This window comes from Passer montanus, unplaced genomic scaffold (genome assembly GCF_014805655.1).
Source record: "Passer montanus isolate IOZ18808 unplaced genomic scaffold, ASM1480565v1 scaffold109, whole genome shotgun sequence".
Taxonomy (NCBI): domain Eukaryota; kingdom Metazoa; phylum Chordata; class Aves; order Passeriformes; family Passeridae; genus Passer; species Passer montanus.
In genome coordinates, this window is record NW_024357502.1 from 765204 (window position 1) to 787474 (window position 22271).

The following is a 22271-nucleotide window of genomic DNA, read 5'->3' on the forward strand; positions in this document are numbered from 1 at the left end:
CCAAACTTTTCTCTAAATGAAAGGCCTTGTTTTGTTCTTTATCTGGGATTCAGGAGCTGAAGGGTTGGGAACACAGATATTTTGATAGATGGGAAGAGTGGTCTGGTCGTTGGAATATTAAAGAGAGAGACAGAGTGTGCGTGTGTGTGTGTTCCTCTCCCTCTCGAGTGGAAGGAGCATTTGTCACCACAAATCATCCTTGATTGCACAGAGCTGCCTTCAGAGAGGGCTCACCCACCCACCACCCTCAAAAAATTAGACATTTGTTATATGACATGAATTGAGATTAATTAGTGAATATTAACCCATCAAGCAGTGCAGAAACACATTTTTGGAAGGCACTGGTGCTTGCAGCAACAGTGGGTTTGTCTCAGTTCTGGGTGGAAAGTTTGCAGGGAAATGTGGTGTGGGGGGTGCTGGAAAATGCCACTCGCTCTGCCCAAAAGTTTTGTGGGAATGAGCAGCTTTTCTCTGGGAGAAGTTGGGAAGTGCCTGGGTGAGGGGAGGGGCTGCACGTGGTGCTCAACTCCTGGTCAGACTTGAGAGACAGAATTTGGGGTCATCTTGAGGCCTCAAAAGCCACAGGCTGGACAAGGAGGAGGGGTTAGAAAGGTGCACGGAGCCATTTTTCCCCTAAAATGTGTGAAATCATGGAATGGTTTGGGCTGGAAAGGACCTAAAGACCATCTAGTTCCAACCTCAGGCATGGACACCTTGCACTAGACCTTCCTGTAGGCCTATTTGTCCTTGTTGCCCCAGAGGAAAAATAAAATTGGTTATTATTCTCCTTGAGAATTCCATCTTTTTTTGGGAATCGCAGCAATTCACCTCAGCAGATTGAGGGGAGGAAATCTGGAGGGCTGTCGGGGCAAACAGAGGCTGCCAGTGGGGACAGAGCAGGGCTGATCCTCCTGCCTTCCTCCTCCTCAGCCAGTGCCAACATCTGCAACGTGGTCCTGATGAGGCACACGGAGCTGGAGGAAGGAATCGATGTGCTGGACAATAACGGGAACATCGTCGGCTCGTCCAGGGTTGCTGCCAAACACGTGAGTGCCAGGAGCTGGGGGAGCTGGGCCACAGCTCATTCCAGGCCCAACACATCCCACATTCCCTCTGGAATCCACGGCTTTAGAGATGGGAATGGAGGAGATGCAGAGGACACGGGAATTTGGGGGCTGGCCCTGGTGGTTTGGAAGGGCACAGTGACAGGACAGATCCTGTGCCTGGTGCTTCCCCAGGAATTCCTTGTGGAATTCCCAGCAAAGATCCCTCACACCTTTTCCCAAAGGAGGAGGACTCAGGCTCGGAGCTGAGCAGCTTTTCAACCCTTCCCTGCCAAACCTGCACCAAGAACTGCCACCCAAAGCTGGCTGGGGCAGCCAGATGTTTGTAACCTGGTTAACAGCTGGTTTGCTTCCCCCGTACCCCACTCTGTGCCACCTGCCTGGAACTGCTCCCTTCCCATCCCCGGGTGAGGTTCTGGCTCCTGAGCACCCCCTGAGCTGCTGTTTCCAAGTGGGCTCTCACTGAGATGTGAAGCTGTGCTGAGCACACGCCCAGGCACAGGAGTTAATAATATAATGCTTGGCATTTCCCTCCCTCCTTCTGTCCAAGGCACTCCAGAGACAGCAATTAATGCACAGCTCTGCAGTCCTCGGCAGGAACGGGGAGATCTCGAATAGCTCTCCATATTGTTGGTTAACAGGGGGATTAAAACAATCTGCTGAAGGGCTCAGAGACACTTCTTGGAGCCAGTTTTCCTCACTTCCATTAACTGGCTCCAGGACACGCTTTCCCCTCTCCGTCCTGATGGTTGAAAGAGAAAATGAGGATTAAAAGTGAAGGCGCTGTGAGAGCGATGTAGGTGGAGCTTAAATGTAAAATTTGGGAGCTCTGGGAACTTCTGCTCAGCTGCCATCCAATCCCAGTGCTTCTTCTGGATTGGTTAATCCTGGTTTTTGTCGTGTGAAACGTGGCAGATCCTCAGTGTGACACAGCTGTCCCTGTGTGAGGGCTTGTTGTGACCTAGATGTCCCTGTGACATAAAATCCTGGAATGCTTTGGGTGGAAGGGACCTCAAATCCTGTCCAGTGCCACCCATCCATGGCAGGGACACCTCCCACTGCCCCAGGTGGATCCAGCCTGGCCTGGGACACTGCCAGGGATGCAGGGGCAGCCCCAGCTGCTCTGGCAATTCCAGCCCAGCCCCTGCCCACCCTCCCAGCCAGCAATTCCTTGCCAAGATCCCAGCCCAATCTCCCCTTGGCCAGTGGCAGCCATTCCCTGTGTCCTGTCCCTCTGTCCCTTGTCCCCAGTCCCTCTGCAGCTCTCCTGGAGCTCCTCCAGGCCCTGGGAGATCTCTGGGCCTCAATAAATCCAAACCCTGCTTTGTTTGCTCCTTCTGGTGGGTCTGGCCAGGAAGGAGGAATCCCGGAGGCACAATGCAGCTCCGTGGTTGGGGTTTTCAGGGAAGGGAGAGCCCTGCGTGTCCCAAATCCCTGCACGGAATGAACCAGCAGTGATGGAAAACAATTCCTGGAGCAGCACAGCAAGGAGCTGCATCCCCAGCACGGGCTGAGATCAAAGCTCAGCTCAGGCAGGAAGGGCTGAAAGTGCTGCTCGGCCCATGGTGGGATATTTCCCTCCAACATCTCCCTTACTTTTCCCTAGAACATTTTCCCTACAACATTTTCCCCACAACATTTCCCCTCCAACATTTCCCCTCCAACATTTCTCTACAACATTCCCCCTCCAACATTTCCTTTCCACTTTCTCCAACATTTCCCTACAACATTTCCCCAACATTTTCCCTACATTTCCCCTCCAACATTTCACCTCTAGCATTTCCTCCACAATGTCTCCCCTACAATAATTCCCTACAACATTTCCCTATATTTCCCTCCAACATTTCCCCTCCAACATTTCCCCTCCAACATTTCTCTACAACATTCCCCCTCCAACATTTCCTTTCCACTTTCTCCAACATTTCCCTACAACATTTCCCCAACATTTTCCCTACATTTCCCCTCCAACATTTCACCTCTAACATTTCCTCCACAATGTCTCCCCTCCAATATTTCCCCTCCAACATTTCCCTCCAACATTTCCCTCCAACATTTCCTTCCAACATTTCCCCTCCAACATTTCCCCTCCAACATTTCCCTCCAACATTTCCCTCCAACATTTCCCTCCAACATTTCCTTCCAACATTTCCCCTCCAATATTTCCCCTACAACATTTCCCCCATGTTTCCCATCAGTGATTCCCATCTCATTCCCATCAGTGACATAAGACCAATTAGAGTTCAGGCTCTGGCCAAGTTCTATCTCTACTTGGATGGGATAATTGGTGATAAACCCAGATATTTTCTGCATCAAAAAGTATCCAAGTCACTTTGGCTTGGCAATTTGACCCCCTGTACATGACAGCTGAGCTTGCTTTTAAAGTGAGCTTGGAGAATCCTTCTCCAGGCATGATTTTCCAATTCTCCACTGTTTGAGGTTTGTCAGCTGCTGCAGAGTCTGGGATGACAGTTCAGAGCCATCCTGAGCCCGGCAGGTCCGTCCTGGGGTTGTTGGGATGTCTGGATGTGTTTTTGTTTGTGTTTGCTCCGCAGGCCCTGCTGGAAACAGCCCTGACCAGAGTGGTCCTGCCCATGCCTATACTGGTTCTACCTCCCATCATCATGTCCGTGCTGGAGAAGTGAGTCTGCCCCGGGGGAAGGGAGGGAAGGGCCTCAGAGGGTGCCAGGCGTGGGGATTTTATGGGATCATGGAATGGTTTGGGTTGGAAAGGTCCTCCAAGGTCATGGAGTCCACCCATTTTGTGGAATCATGGAATGGTTTGGGTTGGAAAGGTCCTCCAAGGTCATGGAGTCCAACCATTTTATGGAATCATGGAATGATTGGAAAGGTCCTCCAAGGTCATGGAGTCCAACCATTTTATGGAATCATGGAATGATTGGAAAGGTCCTCCAAGGTCATGGAGTCCAACCATCCCTGGCACTGCCACTGCTGTCCCATGTCCCCAAGGGCCACATCCACAGGGCTTTTGTTGGTTTATGGTTTATTTTGGTTTAGAGATGGGGTTTAAAAAACTTTTATTTTATTTTTAGTCTCATGTGAAGGGTGAGATAATACAGTTGTTGTAAGTTATGTTATTGCAATCAGAAGCTATTTCTTAATTGCAATACACTATAAGTGTTTCTTGGCTTATTAGCTTTAGCTCCACTATATAAAAACTATATGTGAATGTTTCAAAGGTAATTATTTTAAATTACCCCTGGTGGGTTTTACTACAATGTGTCTTTTATAGTTCTATTTCTGTAAAGTATCTCGTCTTTTTTGTAAGGTTATCTTTTGAAACTTAATTTCTCTCTCAACAATTTCTCTCTCATTCCATGGCATTTCTAAGTCAGTATTTCTTATCTCAAGGTTTGCGTACAGATGCACCGATGTCAGGTTTTGAGGACTTTCTATAAATCCATTTCCCACAGGCTTTGAAATCCCCCAGGGATGGGGACTCCAGCCCCTTCCAGTGCTTAACAACCCTTTCCATGAAGGAATTTTCCCCAAATCCATCCTAAACCCTCCCTGGTGCTGTTCCCTCTGCTCCTGTCCCTGTTCCCTGGAGCACAGCCCGACCCCCCCGGCTGTCCCCTCCTGTCCCCTCCTTGTGCAGAGCCACAAGGGCCCCCCTCACATTTCACCCACCAAATAGATTTTTTTGTTTATTAAACTTCCACGTCCCATCATTTAGGACCAATGTCCAGCTTGTTGAAGTTTTATATTGCTGTGATTATTTTAACTCACCCTGACACCCCTCTAGTTTGGATAACCCACTGTGGAAGGTCAGTGTGAGACAAAACTCCCCGAATTCAGTGGAAAACTGCCCCTGATTTTTAGGAAACAGAGATTAAAAGGGCTCGGCTGGTGTTCAGAGACATTGTCATGGAATCATGGAATTGTTTGGGTAGGAAGACACCTCAAACACCATCTATTTCCAAGGAGGAGCAGATTCCAATCCCCCTAATTTTGTGCAAAACATTTGAATTTTATTTCGTTCTCCTTCTGAACAAAATCTCTGCAGCCTCTTCCCTGCTCCTTTGTCACCCACAAAGCCAGGATTTCCCAGCCTGGGAGTGACCAAGCCTTACTCTGGAGTAACTTACTCTGGAGTAATTTACTCAGGAGTTGTGTGTAGAACTGAGGCTTTGCACTGAGGTGGTTTTGTGTGTTCCCACTGGTTTAACTGGTTCCCATTTAACCATAAAAAAAAAAATCAACACCCAGGACAAATTATTATTGCTTGAAATTATTTTATTGCTGAGTACCCATAGATAAAATCCTTTATGTGCAAAAAATTTGGAGAAATTTATAGAAAATGTCTCTCTAAATTAATAAATTATTGTTTGCAGCAGGACACACTGAGGGCCCACCCTGGGCCATCCCCAGGCTGAAATAAACCTGGCAGTAAAATTGGATTGGCACCTAGGGAGAAAATAAAACTGACGGTGAAATTTGCTCCATCCTTTGCAGCAAAATAAAACCAGTAAATCATTTCTTTGTCCTCAGGGCCATCATAAATCCTTGGATTGATACGAGTTTTGCTGCATGCACCTGCGCTCAGTGCAGGCCTTTCTGAAACTGATTTTATCTGTGAACTTACAGGAGATTGCCCTCAAAAAAGATCATCGCTTTAACTTATTGAAAGCTTTAATTCACGTTTGTGAGAGCAAATTTCCCTTCTCGCTGCCACAAAACTCCGTGGGTATAAAAATATCCGGGCTCTGCTTTTGCCTGCCTGAATTCTGCCCGGAGCTTTGTGCCTGCTGCATTTTCCATCAGATATCCTCGGATTCCTGGAAGGCTGGGAGTGAGAAGCAGCAGGGATGGGGAGTGAGCTGTGGCTTGGCCACGCTGCTGGGGCTGGTGGCAGCTCTGGAGCAGCCCTGGGACACGGGGAGTGTCCCTGTCTGTGCCTCAGGGGTCTGAAGTCAACTCTCAGATCTTAAAACTGGTTCCTAAAGGGCTCACTCAGAGCTGAAAGGGGAAAAAAAAAACCCCTTGGAGTTTGGGGAAAGTGTAACTTGATAAATTTAGTAGGATTTGAGTTTGAGGAGGGTGGTTTTAATGGGGGTGAGATCCAGGCAGGCATTATCCATTTATTTATAGAAATCCCTGCAGGGGCTGTAAATGGGAAGGATGAAGGTGTCACTCTGCAGAGCTGGGATCAGGAGCCACAATCTGGGCCCTCCAATGGCTTTGCATTTGGGATATGGGAAGGAGGGAACGATTCCTCCCAGTCATTTGAATTTGGGATGTGGGGAAGGAAAGGAACAATTCCTCCAATGGATTTGCATTTGGGATTGTGGGGAAGGAAGGGAGAGACTCCTCCGAGTAGTTTGAATTTGGGATTGTGGGGAAGCAAGGGATGATTCCTTCAAAGGATTTGCATTTGGGATTGTGGGAAGTAGGGGATGATTCTTCCAACGGATTTACATTTAGGATTGTGAGAAGTAGGGGATGATTCTTCCCATGGATTTGCATTTGGGATTGTGGGGAAGCAAGGGATGATTCTTCCAATGGATTTACATTTAGGATTGTGGGGAAGGAAGGGAGAGATTCCTCATTTGTATTTGGGATTGTGGGGAAGGAAGGGATGACTCCTGCGAGTAGTTTGAATTTGGGACATGGGAAGGAGGGGGTAATTCCTGTGCCCGGTGTGATCCCGGGTGCAGGTGGGTGACGGTGCTCAGCTGGGTGGCACTCCCACCCCTCCAGGGCCCAGCCCCTGCTCCCAGCAGGGTTTCAGCTCCCAGGAATTCTACCCACCTCGCTGCTCCCGAAGTTTATTTTAAGTGGCCAGTTCCCGGCCGCCGTCTCTCCGCTCGGATCCAGGTCTTTCCTCTCTCCCAGCCATCTCTCCATCTGCATGTTTTAACTCCCCCAGCTGCCTCTCTCGTCTCTTGTGCCATTTTTTTCAGCTCTCTTGGCTCCTCTCGTCTCTTTGCCTGCTGTGTATTTTAACTCCCGGGGCCGCCTCTCTGCTCTCCAAGTAATTCCATGTTCCCTCCCACTGCCGCGCTCCCGTTCTTGCCCATGTTTCATGCATTTCCTGCTGCTTGGACGCTCTGCTGGAGCAGTGAACATATAGAATCAATGTTTATTTTCAGCCTGCATATGCCACGCAGGGAACACGGTGTCAGTTATTCCGTGCAGATGTATTCTCATTGAGTTTTATAAATAATATCCGCGCTGGCAACTTTTGGTGCGGGAAAATATTGGTTGGGCGGCGTCTGAGGGATGAGGGTGACTGGCAGTGGGGATTCTGTGGTGTCTCTGTGTCACACAGGTGTGGGGACAGCAGCATCCACTGCAGGAAGTTGTGCCCTTCATCCCCATCTCCCTTTATGCCCTGTGTTCAGCCCCTTCCGTGAGTCCTTTGTTTGGTTGTTCCGATGAAATTTGGGAGATGGAGCTGTTTGCTCCCAGCCACCACGCAAGCCTTCTCCAGCAGCCTTGGTGCTGCAGAAGCTGCAGCTGGTTGGTGAGGGGCAGGCCAGCTCCAAGTGCAGCCTCAGTCTGAGCTCTGTGCTGGAAGAGCCCAAATTTTTGTCTCCTGTGGTGTGGCCGGGAGTTGGAGAAGCTCAGTCCATCACCAGCATCTGCTGGGGACACTTTGGGCATCTCTGAGTGGAGGGTGAGGAACCTGGGCTCTTCTTGCATCCTTTTCTTACCTCACACCTCCTCTGTGTCCCTCAGAGAAGACTTTTCAGAGGGTCAGAAGCACAGAGCAGGGCTGAGAAGGTTCCAAGAGCTCGGGAATGCCAGGATGCACTGGAGAAGGCCTTGGAGCTGGCTGGGCAGTGTCTGTGGAGGAGACAAAGCTGGAGCTGCTGGCAAAGGGCAGGAGCTGAGGGAGAAACGGGAGCAGAACAGTTGTGTCCATGGAAGAGGAGCATTTCTGCTCTTCTCCATCTCCAGATCCTTCTTGTACAGCAAGAAGGGGGCTGTTCCTGGGGCTGTTTTCCTGTAAATCCCATAAAATCAGGATGCTCCCAGGCAGGATCAGCACAGCAGAGCTGCTCTGGCTGAGCTGAACCAGTGCCACAAGGAAAAATGGATTTTCCTGGGGGCTGGCCAGTGCTTTGTGGTGCTGGAAGGGCATTTTCCTCTGCCTGAGCCTTGTTTGTCACTGCAGAACCGGGGTGAGGCAGGAGGCCCCCCTGGCCCTCGTGTCCATGGGCTTCTCCTGGAGACATTCCCCTGCCAGAGAGTGCAGGATGTTCCCACAGGAGCTTTTCCTGCAGGGCCCCGTCCAGCCCAGCCCTCAGTGAAGTTTGTTTGGGCTCAGCAGCTGCCAGCAGCGACACCTTCAACTGCTGGGGCTGTTCCCAGAGTAAACACGGAAACTGCTCCTTTAATGGTGTCAATCAAGCACAAAAACCCCCAGCCTCCCTCGTTTTGCATCTGCTGTGTCCTCTGGAGGGGCTCAGGGCTGGGGCTGCGGGGTGAGGACAGTGCTGGCCTGGCAGGGTGGGACAGCAGAGCTGCTGGTGGCTGGTAGAGCTCGGATTTCCCAAAATGACCCAAAATGACCGAGAAAAGCTGGGGAGCAGAGCAGAGCCCTGACAGGCTCAGCAGGACGGGGATCTGGGGATCCCAAACTTCCTTGGCGTGTTGTGAGGAGTGTGGGATCGCTCAGGATCCCCCAGGATCCCCCAGGATCCCCCAGGATCTCAGCGCTCCCCGTGCCCCGCGGCGGCGCCGGCGTCTCGCGGTGTCTGCGCTGCCTCTGAACCTGTTTATAGCAAACACCACAGAAACCCCACAGAATCTGTCAGCTGGGAGACTTGGGTTCACTCCTGTCATGTTTAGTTTAGCATCTGACACCTCCTCCCCAACAAATACAGGCCTGGTTCAGTGCACCCGATAACTCCTTCGGAGTGCAGCGCCTGACTTCCATATGGAATAAATTACAGCACCTCCTGAAAAACGCCAGAGGCAGCTGCCAAATTATGCAAAATTTAAACCACTAATGAACGCTGTGATGAAAGTTGAATGAAGGTGTATTTACAAGAGCTCCAACACTCTGTCTCTGTGCAGCAGATGCACTGTCTGTGTGTGTTTGTACCTACGGACACGGAGCCGCGGGCTCGGCCGCCTCCGGTGCCTCCTCAGCTGAACATTCCCAGCCTCTCCCTGCCTCCCTCAGCACCTTCCCAGCACTAAACCAGCACTGAGAGCACCACAGGTGGAAAGGGAAATGGCAGGAGGGGTTTGAAGGGGTAAAGGAACAAAGCTTGAAGGAAAAGGGGAAGGGGAGGAGGGAAGTGTTGTGGAATTTCCTGTTCTTTGCCATCCGAAGGTCAGGGGAGAATCGTGGAGCAGTAATGCCAATAACACAGAGATGTGTTAAAAAGTGTTGAGTTATGAAATTGGGGACAATAAAATGAACGTGTTAAAGGGGGCTTAGGAAAGGCTGGAGAGGGACTTTTCCCAAGAGCAGGGAGGGCAAGGACAAGGGGAGATGGTGCCCAGCTGAGTGAGGGGAGGTTTGGATCAGATCTTGGCAAGGAATTCTGGGCTGGGATGGAATTCCAGAGCAGCTGGGGCTGCCCCCTGGATCCCTGGCAGTGCCCAAGACCAGGTTGGACGCTGGGGCTTGGATCCACCTGGAACAGTGGGAGGTGTCCCTGCTGGGCTTTAAGGTCCCTTCCAACCCCAACCATTCTGTGATTCCACAATTCTCTTGTCCTCCTGCAGCTTCTCCAGGGTTTTGCAGCTCTTGGTGCAAACTCTCCAACTCCTTGTTGAATAATCTGAGCCAGAGTTTAATTCCAAAGCTGCTCCTGTCCTGTGCATGGGGTGAGGTCCCTAAAACTCCTGTTCCCCTGTGAAACAGCACCAATATTTCTGCAGGGTTATGGTGGGATGGGGTTTGCTCCTGTGAACAAATCAGGCTCCTTCCTCTGCTTTTTGAACATCTCTGGAGATGTTCAGTAATTCAATTTTTAATATCTCTATTTTGAGGATCTTTTGAGATACTCCAAATCCATCTGGACACAATCCTGAATTCTCTGCTCCAGGGGACCCTGCTCGAGCAGGGAGGTTGGACTGGGTGCCTCCCTCCCAACCCCCCTCACCCTGGGATTGTTTGGGCTCCAGGAGATGCCAGAGTTGGGCTCTCAGGGGGCTCTGAAGGTCCAGACCTCCCCATTCCCTGACCCAACCCTTTGGCAGAGCACGCAGGGCAGTGGTGTGAGCTAAATCCCTCTTCACCACATGGATATTAATTTCATTTCCACACGGATATTTTATTTTATTAATTTATTTTCAATCTGTGCTGATCCTCTGCAGTGAAGCCCTTGGGAGGCTCCTCATCACTCCCCTCCAATGGGGGGTTAATGGGTGCAAAGAGGGATTTGCAGTGCAGCTGACAGCTCACAAAATGCAATATTTAACTCCCCTTCCTCCCCAGCTCGGTGTCAGGAGCAGGGATCCCAGGGACAGGAGAAAACTGGACCTCTTGGCTAATTATGAGTCATTTATTCTGAACCACACAAATTCTCCAAGCTGAATCCCAATTAAGACATTACACTACATGTGTTAATTAGTCTGCTCTCCTTTTTAAATCGAGCCATAACTCTTCCTAATTAGGAGGTCGGCCCTTGTAATTTGAACTGGCCTGGGCTGGAAGCACCCCTGGAAGTCACACCTGGGGGCTGGACCCGGGATCCTTTTAAATTGGTTGAGGTTTTACTTGGGTGATTATAAGGTCCCCGACAGGGCAGTAATTACAGAGGGTGCAGTTCCAAATTAAGATGTCAGGGGTGGTGTCAGCAGCGATGCCTTGGCTCTAAACTGAGCCCCGGGAGGCTGTGAGGATCTGCTGTGGGAGTGTCCCAGCGAGGGCTCTCACGGATCACAGCAGCTTCAGCAGGGCAAAAACCAGCCCAGGAGCTGCCCCTGTGCACCCAGGGGTGATCAGAGCTCCAGGAGCTGCCCCTGTGCACCCAGGGATGATCAGAGCTCCAGGAGCTGCCCCTGTGTGTGCATCCAAGGATGATCAGGGATGATCCCAGCTCCAGGAGCTGCCCCTGTGTGTGCATCCAGGGGTGATCCCAGCTCCAGGAGCTGCCCCTGTGCACCCAGGGATCATCAGGGATGATCAGAGCTCCAGGAGCTGCCCCTGTGCACCCAGGGGTGATCAGAGCTCCAGGAGCTGCCCCTGTGCACCCAGGGATCATCAGGGATGATCAGAGCTCCAGGAACTGCCCCTGTGCACCCAGGGGTGATCAGAGCTCCAGGAGCTGCCCCTGTGCACCCAGGGGTGATCAGAGCTCCAGGAGCTGCCTCTGTGTGTACATCCAGGGGTGATCAGGGATGAGCAGAGCTCCAGGAACTGCCCCTGTGCACCCAGGGGTGATCAGGGATGATCCCAGCTCCAGGAGCTGCCCCTGTGCCTGCATCCACGGGTGATCCCAGCTCCAGGAGCTGCCCCTGTGCATCCAAGGGTGATCAGGGATGATCCCAGCTCCAGGAGCTGCCCCTGTGCATCCAAGGATGATCAGGGATGATCCCAGCTCCAGGAGCTGCCCCTGTGCCTCCAGGGATGATCCCAGCTCCAGGAGCTGCCCCTGTGCCTCCAGGGGTGATCCCAGCTCCAGGAGCTGCCCCTGTGCCTCCAGGGATGATCCCAGCTCCAGGAGCTGCCCCTGTGCATCCAAGGGTGATCAGGGATGATCCCAGCTCCAGGATCTGCCTCTGTGCCTCCAGGGGTGATCCCAGCTCCAGGAGCTGCCCCTGTGCCTCCAGGGATGATCCCAGCTCCAGGAGCTGCCCCTGTGCACCCAGGGATGATCCCAGCTCCAGGAGCTGCCCCTGTGCCTCCAGGGATGATCCCAGCTCCAGGAGCTGCCTCTGTGCCTCCAAGGGTGATCAGGGATGATCCCAGCTCCAGGATCTGCCTCTGTGCCTCCAGGGGTGATCCCAGCTCCAGGAGCTGCCCCTGTGTGTGTAGCCAGGGATGATCAGAGCTTATCCAGGGCAGTCCTGAAACAGGGCAGGTGTTACAGGGTGTGGAGCAGCTCAGCTGCTGCCCTGCTGGGACTTGCCACCTTTCCTTTTGGGACAGGTGACCTGCTGTCCTCCTTGGACAGGTCACCTTTCCTGCTTGGACAGGTGACTTTTCCTCCTTGGATGGGTCATCTTTCTTGCTGGCTCAGGTGACCTGCTCCCCTCCTTGGACAGATGAGGTGCTGTCCTGCTGGGACAGGTGACTTTTCCTCCTTGGACAGGTGACCTGCTGTCCTGCTGGCTCAGGTGACCGGCTCCCCTTCTTGGACAAAGCCTTGCAGGCTCCTGTGCCAGGCTCTGAGATCAGCCGTGCTCAGTGCAGCACAGAGCAGCTCAATATTGGAGAACAGAAGCTTGATTTTCACAGCACAAATTGATAGGATCAACTCTGTCTCGAGAGCTTATTAGTGAGGAGCTGAGATCCTGGAGGAGTTAAACTCTGCTGCTTGCTCTCCCCACGTCTCCCCAGGCTCCTGGCAGCTCTCAGCAGGGTGGGGAGGCTGAGGCAGGAGCAGGACATGAATTCCTTCTCCCCAGATGCCCCAGGTGTGCTTGGGGCCAGCGTGGACGTGGAGCTGAGGTGACCTGGGGCCCAAGCTGGCTGAGCCCCGTGCCAGGGCAGGGCAGGGCCAGCCCCGGGCTGGGAAGGGCTCCTGGCACCTGGGAAGGGTGGATTTGGATTGGGAGGGGTTTAATCCCAGGGATGTCACCACAGGGATGGATGATCAGGGCTTGCTGTTGTCTCCTGTACCTTCCCTGGCCAAGGAGAGCTCCTGTGTTCATCCCACGGGGAAGGAGATCGTGGAATATCCTGAGCTGGATCTGCAGGGATCATCCATGCAGCCCCTGGCCCTGCCCAGACCCCCAAAATCCCGCCCTGGGCATCCCTGGAGCAGTGTCCCAACGCTCTTGGAGCTCTGGCAGCCTCAGGCTGTGCCCATTCCCTGGGCAGCCTGGGCAGTGCCTGAGCCCTCTGGGGGTGGGTAAAATCCACCTGTCCCTAAAATCTAACCTCAACCTGCCCTGGCCCAGCTCCAGCTGCTCCCTGTGTCCTAAAGAACCCAGCAGCAAATCCACTCCCTCTCCACATTGCTCAAACACTGAACATTCCAACAAAACTCCCTGTCCTGGTGCTGGTTTATTTTCCCATTTTTTTCAGTTGAATGATAGGGATCCTTTTTGTAAATGGCTCTGGAATAAATCACAAATGATATTTTCCCCTTTGGCATTGGTAAACTGCCTGAGGCCCTGTATCCTGGAATATATTTAATATACCAGCTCCTACCAGCCAAATGTCCCAGTTTTCTGGTGCTAGTTCCATCAGAAGGGTCGCTTTTGGGTCATTACCAGAACCTGACCTGGCAGGATCTTCAGCAGTTTGGACTCATAAACTTCCCCCAGGAACAGGAAATGTCCAAACATCCTTTAACAAATGAAGGGCTCGTCAGTGCTGTGGCTTTATTCCCCTGTTAATGAAGCTGCCTGTGCCTTTCCCAGTGCCTTTCCCAGAGCTGTGGGGCAGGGTGGGGGTCACCTGCTGAGGACGAGGTGCCACCCCCTGGCAGTGCCCCAGGCCGGGCTGGGGGGACCCTGGCATGGGGAGGTGTCCCTGCCATGGCTGGACAGGGCTGGAGGGGTGTCCCTGGCACAGGGGAGGTGTCCTGCCATGGCTGGACAGGGCTGGGGAGGTGTCCCTGTCACAGGGGAGGTGTCCCTGCCATGGCTGGACAGGGCTGGGGAGGTGTCCCTGGCACAGGGGAGGTGTCCCTGGCATGGTTGGACAGGGCTGGGGGGATGTCCCTGTCACAGGGGAGGTGTCCTGCCATGGCTGGACAGGGCTGGGGAGGTGTCCCTGGCACAGGGGAGGTGTCCCTGCCATGGCAGGAGGAGGAGTTGGACCATTTGAAGGCTCTTCCCAAGCCAACCCATTCCATGGTTCTCTGAGGGGACTGTCAGCAGTGAGGAGAGGGGCCCAGCAGGCCCAGGTGAGCAGCAGTGTCCATGCGGGGGTGTCCTGCTCTCCCCTTTGGGAAGGATGAAAGTTTGACAAAGTCTCACAGCTGTGTGTGCTTGGCAGAAACATCTCTGAATGTAGAACCTGAGAAGGGATAGAGGTGGAAGCAAGTTTTGAGACAGAAGAACAATAGATGTCTGAATTGCCAATTGCTGAGCCAGGAAAGGATTTTTCATAAAATATCATGGCTACAGTGATGAGCTGTAGGTAAAAGTAAAGGTATTGATTGGTTGTTAAGATGCTCAGCAAAGTAAAATATAAAATGCAATGTAACCAGAACTAAAGGGTCTTCAGGCTGGCCTGCCCTGGCAGCTTCAGGCACGGCGCTGTCACCCACAGCCCGAGGCTGCTGGAGCATCTCCACAACAAACACGTTCTGAAGGGCTGCCTGGGCCCACGCGTGGCTGTGGGGCTGCGCGTGTCCCTGGAGCCCCTAACCCAGCCTTTCCCTTGCAGGACCCTGCAGCCTCTAACCCAGCCTTTCCCTTGCCGGACCCTGCAGCCCCTAACCCAGCCTTTCCCTTGCAGGACCCTGCAGCCTCTAACCCAGCCTTTCCCTTGCAGGACCCTGCAGCCCCTAACCCAGCCTTTCCCTTGCAGGACCCTGCAGCCTCTAACCCAGCCTTTCCCTTGCAGGACGCGGCTGCTGAGGGCCCGGCCCCGGATGCTGCTCCCGGTGCAAAGCCTCGTGTGCCTCGCTGCCTTTGGCCTGGCCCTGCCGCTGGCCATCAGCCTCTTCCCGCAGATGTCCGAGGTCAGTGCGCTCCGGGGGGACACAGCACGGCCCCTCTGCCTTCCTGGGGCCCTGCCCCACTCCTGTGGGCCTCCTTCCCTGGGGGAGGGGGTTTCTGTCCTCGTACTGAGCGCTCCAGTGCTGTGCCCAGCCCTCGGTTTGGGAAGGACTTTGGGAATGTTTGAGGGGGGACAACGAGGCTGGAGAGGGGCTGGGAACACAAACCCTGAGAGGAACCCCTGAGGGAGCTGGGGGTGCTCAGCTGGAGAAAAGGAGACTCAGGGGTGCCCTCCTCACCCTGCACAGCTCCTGGAAGGTGCCTGTGCTCAGCTGGGCTGGGCTCTGTCTGCAGGCACTGACACAGCCAGAGCACACAGCCTCCAGCTGTGCCAGGGGAAATTCAGGCTGGATTTTAGGGAAAAGTTTTTCCAGCAAGGGTGATAAAGTTCTGGAATGGCTGCCTGGGGAGGTGGTGCAGTCCCCATGCCTGGGGGTGTTTAACAAAGCCTGGATGTGGCACGGGGGGCCAGGGTTTAGCTCAGGTGTTGGGCTGGGCTGGACTCCATGGTCTTTACGGTCTCTTCCAACCTTGTGATTCTGTGAATTCTGTGTAAAATTCTGTGAATATCCCTCTCCTGAACAGCACAGCTTCACCGGGCAGGGGAAGGCCCCTCTCCCTCACACTGGGGTTTCCTTGGGGTTAAAATATTGACTCCAAGCTCTGTCCATGAGGCCAAGAGCCTGGACACACATCTGAGGGGGACGCTCTTCCCCAGAGCTTCTCTGAGGGCTTTTTGCTTTCTCATCTCCTGGGAAGACCCAGCCTGGGGGTGAGCAAAGGAAAACCAGCCAAGGAAACAGGGAATGACCAATGCAGTCACTCAGACCAATTTAGTTGAACAAATTGCTCGGGTGGGTTTATTTTAAGGCTTTAATTTTGGTGATTGGAGCTTTTCCTGGCTGTGAATCTGTGCATTTCCAGAGAAGGTCTCTGTTCCTAAGGGAGGAAAAAAAGGGCTCTCTCACGAGGTTCTTTCCCTGTCAGCTGGATCAGGAGTTTGTATCACTGTCTGCACGTGAATTCATATTTTTTTCAGTCTGGATGGGTTTATCCATGACTTCCAGCCAGGGAATCTTGCTGTACACTTGTGTGCTGACTGACAAACACGTTGGGAATTCTCTGTTGTCCTTCTTGCTGTCTCCAGGCTGAGAGAAAACTGTCCCTTCTCTCTAAGAACCTGAATTTATCTCAGTCTTGGAGCCTCTTGCTAAAAGACGTGTTTGCTGAAGCTTTAATGATTCATATGGCTCTTCCTTAAACTTTTTCTAATTAGTCAACATCGTTTTTGGAGCCCTTCCATCAGGAGCAGACACAGCGTTGCAGTCAGAAGCTGCAGAAGCCCCAGTTGCAGGAGCAATGTGATTTCCCTGCCTCTCCTGGGCTCTGTGCATCCCCAGAGCCTGGCAGTGCTTTTGGCAGGAGCTCAGCCTCAGCTCCAGGCCATCAGCTCTGAGCTGAGCCCGACTTCTGCTCCCAGGCTGGGCTTGGGGAAGGCTGGGGAGCGCTGCCAGGTCTCACACCTGCTCAAGGTAGGGCCTGGAGCACGTCCAGCCTGCCCGTGGGAAGGAGGCTGGGGCACACAGCATCCCTTCTGCTCCTTGCCCAGGGAATCTGAGCGTTTTTGGGGCTGGAAAAGCCCTCTGAGATCAACGAGTCCAACCATCCCCAGCACTGCCAGGGCCACCACTGCCCCTGTCCCCAGGGGCCACAGCCACAGGGCTGTGAAACCCCTGCAGGGATGGGCACTCCACTGCCTGACCACCTTTTCCAGGAAGAATTCCTTCCTAATATCCAGTTTGAGCCTTCCCTGGTGCAATTTTCCTGGAAATTTCCAATTTCCTCCCTATTTCCAGGAAAAATCTTTCAGGATAATCAGGGAAGCAAGGCCACAGCAGGTACCACCAACCTCATTTATCCCAAAGGAGACATTGCCACTGTTCCTCCAAAATCCTGGCGTTCTAAAATGGTTTGGGCTGGAAGGACCTCAGAGACCCTCTCGTGTCCTGCCGTGACCAGGGACACCTCCCTCTGGAACTGTGGCTTTCTGGGTGACAGATGACTTCTCCTGTGCAGTACCTGGTATTCCAGCAGGGAGAATCTCCTTGATTTCAGGAGCTGAGTGAACTCTAACCCACAGGGGAAATTCAGGAGTGCTTTTCCTCGGGGGATACTGGGATTGCAGGCAGCAGGCAGCCCTGGAAGCGACGGCGTCGTCGGGAGTGACCTTGTGCAGGCAGTGAGATGTTCTCAGCACAGTAAACATGAATCAGCCCTGCTTGGGGATCAGACAGGATGACGTGGGCTGCCCACACACCCTGCCAGGGAAAAGGAGCCCTCCCAGAGCCTGCCTGGGCTCTGCCTGCTGGCATCCAGCTCTGCTCCACACACAGAGAGAGCCCTGCACAGCTGGATCCCACATCTGCTCACACCACGGGCGCAGGAGCTCCACGGGCAGCCAGGGCTGATCAGTCACAGAATCCTGGAATGGTCTGGATCAGGAGACACCCTAAATCCCACCCAGTGCCACCCCTGCCATGGCAGGGACAGCTCCCACTGTCCCAGTTGGGTCCAGCCTGGCCTTGGACACTGCCAGGGATCCAGGGGCAGCCACAGCTGCTCTGGGAATTCCAGCCCAGCCCCTGCCCACCCTCCCAGCCAGCAATTCCTTGCCCAGATCCCAGCCCAATCTCCCCTTGGCCAGTGGCAGCCATTCCCTGTGTCCTGTCCCTCTGTCCCTTGTCCCCAGTCCCTCTGCAGCTCTCCTGGAGCCCCTGCAGGGACTCTGAGGATTCCCTGGATTTTTCCCTTCTCCAGGGGAACATTCCCAGCTCTGCCAGCCTATTTTCCCATTATGTTTGCATTTTCTATTAACATGTGAGTGTTTCTCCAAAATCTCTTTGGAGGTTTCTGTGGGGATCCTCAAGGGAGCAAAGCGAGTGATTTACCTGGACCAGTCCCTCTAGATCCATTTCTGGATGGGAAATCCAAGTCTCCTTGCAGGGAGTGTTTCTCAAAACCTGTGAATTTTTGGGCATTCCTCACCAGACCCTGAACTTCAGCAGTTGGGCTTGAAGACCTTGGAGTCTTTTCCAACCTGAATGATTCCACGATTCTGTCTTGTCAGAGGAGGAATGCAGAGGTGTTTAAGCACTGATCTCTGTGGGAATGTCTTGGCTTTCCCCATGGCCTCGGTGATGGGCACAGCAGGACAGGGCCAGGCTGTTGTACCAAATCAGCAGCAAGGTGTGGAGACGTGTTCTGTTCCAGAAACGGGGCTGTGCCGTGAGCAGCAGCCCCTGCAGGAGCTGTGAGTGAGCCAAGTTCTGCCCTTGCTCACACACTCACAACCTTTGGTAAGTCAGGAGCAAACACAGAGGCTGATGTGTCCTGGAGTGCTTGTTTTGGGCCTGGAGTTTGTGTGGCCACCTTTGAGCCTCTCTCCTGATGGGGCTCAAACTCACGGTTGGTTTTGCAGCAGAACTGAAGCCTTGCAATAGGTTTAATGAATTTGCTGGGTAAATGCAGCCACCTTGCCCCATCAGCTGTGGCTGCTCTGGAGTTACTCCTGTGTTACAACAACTCCAGTGAAATCAGAGCTCAGATCTGGCTGCAACCAGTGTCAGGGAAAGGGAACTCTGGAGGTGAGCAGCCTCCACGTGCTGCCAAGGTTAATGCACCCTGAGCCTTTTTTGGGTCCGTATCCAAGCCCTGGGTTTGGTAGGGATGAATTTCCACTTGGATTTCTGCAGCGGGGCTCCACAATCACAGCTTGTTTCTGGATATTACGGCTTTAAAGAGAACATTATAAAAATAAACCCCTCGTATCAGCCATGAAACCATGGATCCATGGGAATACTCACGCTGGAGCTGCTGAGAAACGTTCTTGTCATCCCAGGATTGTGTTAACTGTGCTACCTAAACCCATCAATATGCATTGAGTAATTCACTGCTGTTAAGTTTAGGAGAAACATGTAGTTAATGCATTTAGCCCACAACCTCCAACTGCCTCCCATGCCCCCCGGGGAATCTCTTCCCTCTCCCAATCCCGCAGCATCCCCACTGACAACTCCTACTCAGCTATGCACTGCCAATGGAAACAGCTGTGACAGCTCCAAACCGAAAATGGGACTTGTGCAAATGAAATTCAGTGTAGCAGCAGAAGAAAGAGCCACGGGGTTGCTTCTCTGCCCCGTGGGCCCTGCTCCTGCAGAGCGTTCCTCCAGCAGATCCACCAGGAGCTCGTGTCACCCCTGCCCGCAGGGATCGGGCACAGAGGTGGACAGGGCCAGGTGGGAAAGGGAGAAATGGAGCTGGGCAATGGCACAGGAGCCTTCGACCACCTGAGCACTCCTGCCCTCACCTGGGGGAAGTTCAAAGGGTGTTTTAGGGTGATGCTCAACGCGACTGGAGGCATCTTCCAGAACCAGGATGGTTTCAGCCTTTCCTTAAAAATAATCTTCCTTTTGGATCTCCAGGACAAGGGGAATAAACAGCCTAAAATCCAAGGCTGAGCTATTGTTTTCCAATCTGTTTTAGCCTTCATCTTGTTGGCAGGCTGCTTTAGAAAAGCAAAAGGTTAATGAGCCAATGTGCAGTGGGATTATTGCAGTAAAGATGACAGTGAACCAGTAATTACTAATTAGATGCAGTTTAACAGGAGGAACAAGTGAAATCTCCTCTTCACCAACTGTCAATAATTAGCAGATTTGGTGAGGTTGAAATGTGTCCACAGTTAAAAGGCTGATTTTTTAATGAAATGGCACTTGACAAAAGAGCTGTATGGAGGTCACAGCCATAGCCCTCGAGACGCTTCCCCATTCCATACTTAGGAGGGAAATCAGATGCAATCCAGCAGGGGGTCCCCACGGAACCATCCCTCCCTTGGGATTGCTTTGCACGGGGGGGAGGGGAGCAGGAGGGATTCTCTGCAGTAATTTTGTCCAAGTTGGATGAGAAGCCAGGGAAGGGATTTGCCAGCTGCCATGGGGGAAAATGTTTGAGAAGTGAGAAGTTCTGCTTTGCTTCTGGGGCTGGGGAACGGTTTCCTGGGAGCCTGGGAACCCTTGGGATGGAGGCTGGGCTTGGAAGGAGCTCCTCTCAGCAAAGAAGTGGCACGAGGTCCTGGAGGGCTGGCAGGAGGCTGGGAGCTCAGTGGGAAGTGTCTCCCAAAGACTGCAGAGGATTCAAGCTGTGCCTCAGAGATCACTTCCTCCTGCTCCGGGAGCACCAAGAGGTTCATCTGAGGTTCCTCTCCTGAGTGCTGACCCAGCCTATCTTCTGGTTTATCTTCTGGTTTATCTTCTGGTTTATCTTCTGGTTTATCTCCTGCCTTAACTTCTGGTTTATCTTCTGGTTTATCTTCTGGTTTATCTCCTGCCTTAACTTCTGGTTTATCTTCTGGTTTATCTCCTGCCTTATCTTCTGGTTTATCTTCTGGTTTATCTCCTGCCTTAACTTCTGGTTTATCTTCTCGTTTATCTTTTGTCTTATCTTCAGGTTTATCTTCTGTGTTTTCTGTTTTATCTCCTGGTTTATCTCCTGGTTCGTCTCCTTGCCTTTCCCTTGCTGACAAAGGCAGGAGTGTCTTTGTTCTCCATGTGAACCTCACATGAAGAGGTGATCCCAGGGGGTTCTTTAATGCCCAAGGAATGGTTGAGTGGAGCAGAACCCCCAGGGTTCACACGGCAGTGAGCGGCTGAACACTGGCATGGTTCAAGTAGGGCTTGAGGGAAAATTTGGGAATGTGTTGAGCCCCTTTCCAGCCTTCAGATGAAGGGTGGTGCTGCTAAATGAGGTCTGTGGAGTTCCTCAGTGAGGATGGACTCGTTCCTGTCAGAGGCTGGAGGATGAGTGACCCTTCCAGAGCACCGTGCTACCCCTGGCAGGGTGAGGTGGCAGGAGAGGAGGTGACATCTGGGGACAGCAGGCCCCAGAGGTTGCACACAGCTCCAGTGGAAGCTCCCAGCCCATCTTTGATAGGAAATAAAGGCCTCAGGAAGTCCTAAAGTCCATCTGTACTTCCAACCCCAGCAGGATCCGAGCACAGCCTGGAGCACTGGCTGTGGCTGGTGGATTGTCCCCATCCTCCTGGGGCACTTTGGGTTTCCCAGCTGATCCTGGAGGGTCCTGCTGCCAGGGGAGATCCCAAAGATGAAGGCTCCCTTTGGTGCGAAGAGTTTGCCCAGGCTGTGCCATCCTGGTGCTCCTGGCTCCTGCAGACTCTGCCTGGCCCACTGCAGGTGTTGAGATACAGGGTTAGGAAATAAGTTAGGAATCAGTTTCAGATTTAAGTGAAGTGTGCTGCTTTGAAGTGTTTAGTTTGTAGAGTCTGTTCATTTGCTGTGCTTGTAAAAAGCTCGTGCTCACAAAAGCCTGTAGCTCACAAAACTACCTCAAATCAGGTAAATTCCAAGCTAGAAGATAAGAAAGGCTCCTTAAATCTTGAAACAACAACTAAACCAAAACTAAAGGTGCAGGACATGGACAGACAACCAGAGAGTTCTCTGCACAAAGACTAATAAAAAATAAATATACATAAACCTATCGCAAAATGTGATGCATATGCAACAAATTAGGAGACAAAGTTTAGACTCTCAAAGGTTGCACATACCTTTAGAAATTATTCAGCTTGTGTCCAGTGCTGTAATAAACCACTTTTCAACTTTAATTAGTTGAAGAGTCATCTGTCCATACACCAGCATTCAGAAGTTGTGCTGTGGTGGTTTATCCTGGGCTCTCTCAAGGCTGATAGGATTTGTCTCAGCTGAGTTTTGACACCAGAGGACCAGAATGCCCCACTGAGGGCACTCAGGTGTCCCTGCTTTGGGTCAGAGCCTGGTGCTTCTGCAGAGACCACACATCCCAAACATGCCAGGCCTGCACACTGGGCCATTCCAGTCAGGAGAGACCCCAGATTCTCCTTTTTTAGGGTAACTCCTCATTCCCACCACGTGATGATGCTCTCTTAGGTTCTCCTTCTGGGGTGGAGCAGATGTTGTGTCCCGGCAATTCCCTTCTGCCTGCTCCACCTGGTGGAATTCCAGCTGCAGATCCATGGTGGTGATGCCACAGAGGCAGCACTCGCCTTGTCCCAGGGCCACCCCCATTTCCCAAACTCATTGGGAAGCTCTTCCCTGTGGTGCCCTTTGGATTCATGTCCTGGCACAACTGAAACTCCTCTTGACCAGGAGAGAAGGAGCCACCTTGGCAAAGCAAAGACATTTCTGGACCATGACATCTCCCGTTTCCATGGGGTTTTCCACCCCCACTTCCCTCTCAAAATCCCAAAATCAAAGCTTTCCCTACTCGCTCCCCAGTGCTCTGGAGCTGGAACATCTCAGTCACTTCTTCTGGCAGCAAATGCTTCCCTAAAATCCTGGAATC

General features: G+C 52.6%; 1 protein-coding gene across 1 annotated transcript in view; it reads left to right on the forward strand.

The window, feature by feature from the left end:
• The window catches only part of SFXN5 (sideroflexin 5), a 100738-nt gene that overhangs the window by 67430 nt on the left and 11037 nt on the right, over window positions 1–22271 (forward strand). Inside the window, exons 11-13 of the mRNA XM_039724599.1 lie at window positions 931–1046; window positions 3617–3702; window positions 14731–14848. Of these exons, the coding sequence (XP_039580533.1) occupies window positions 931–1046; window positions 3617–3702; window positions 14731–14848 (320 nt within the window). The remainder of the gene's footprint in view (window positions 1–930; window positions 1047–3616; window positions 3703–14730; window positions 14849–22271) is intronic.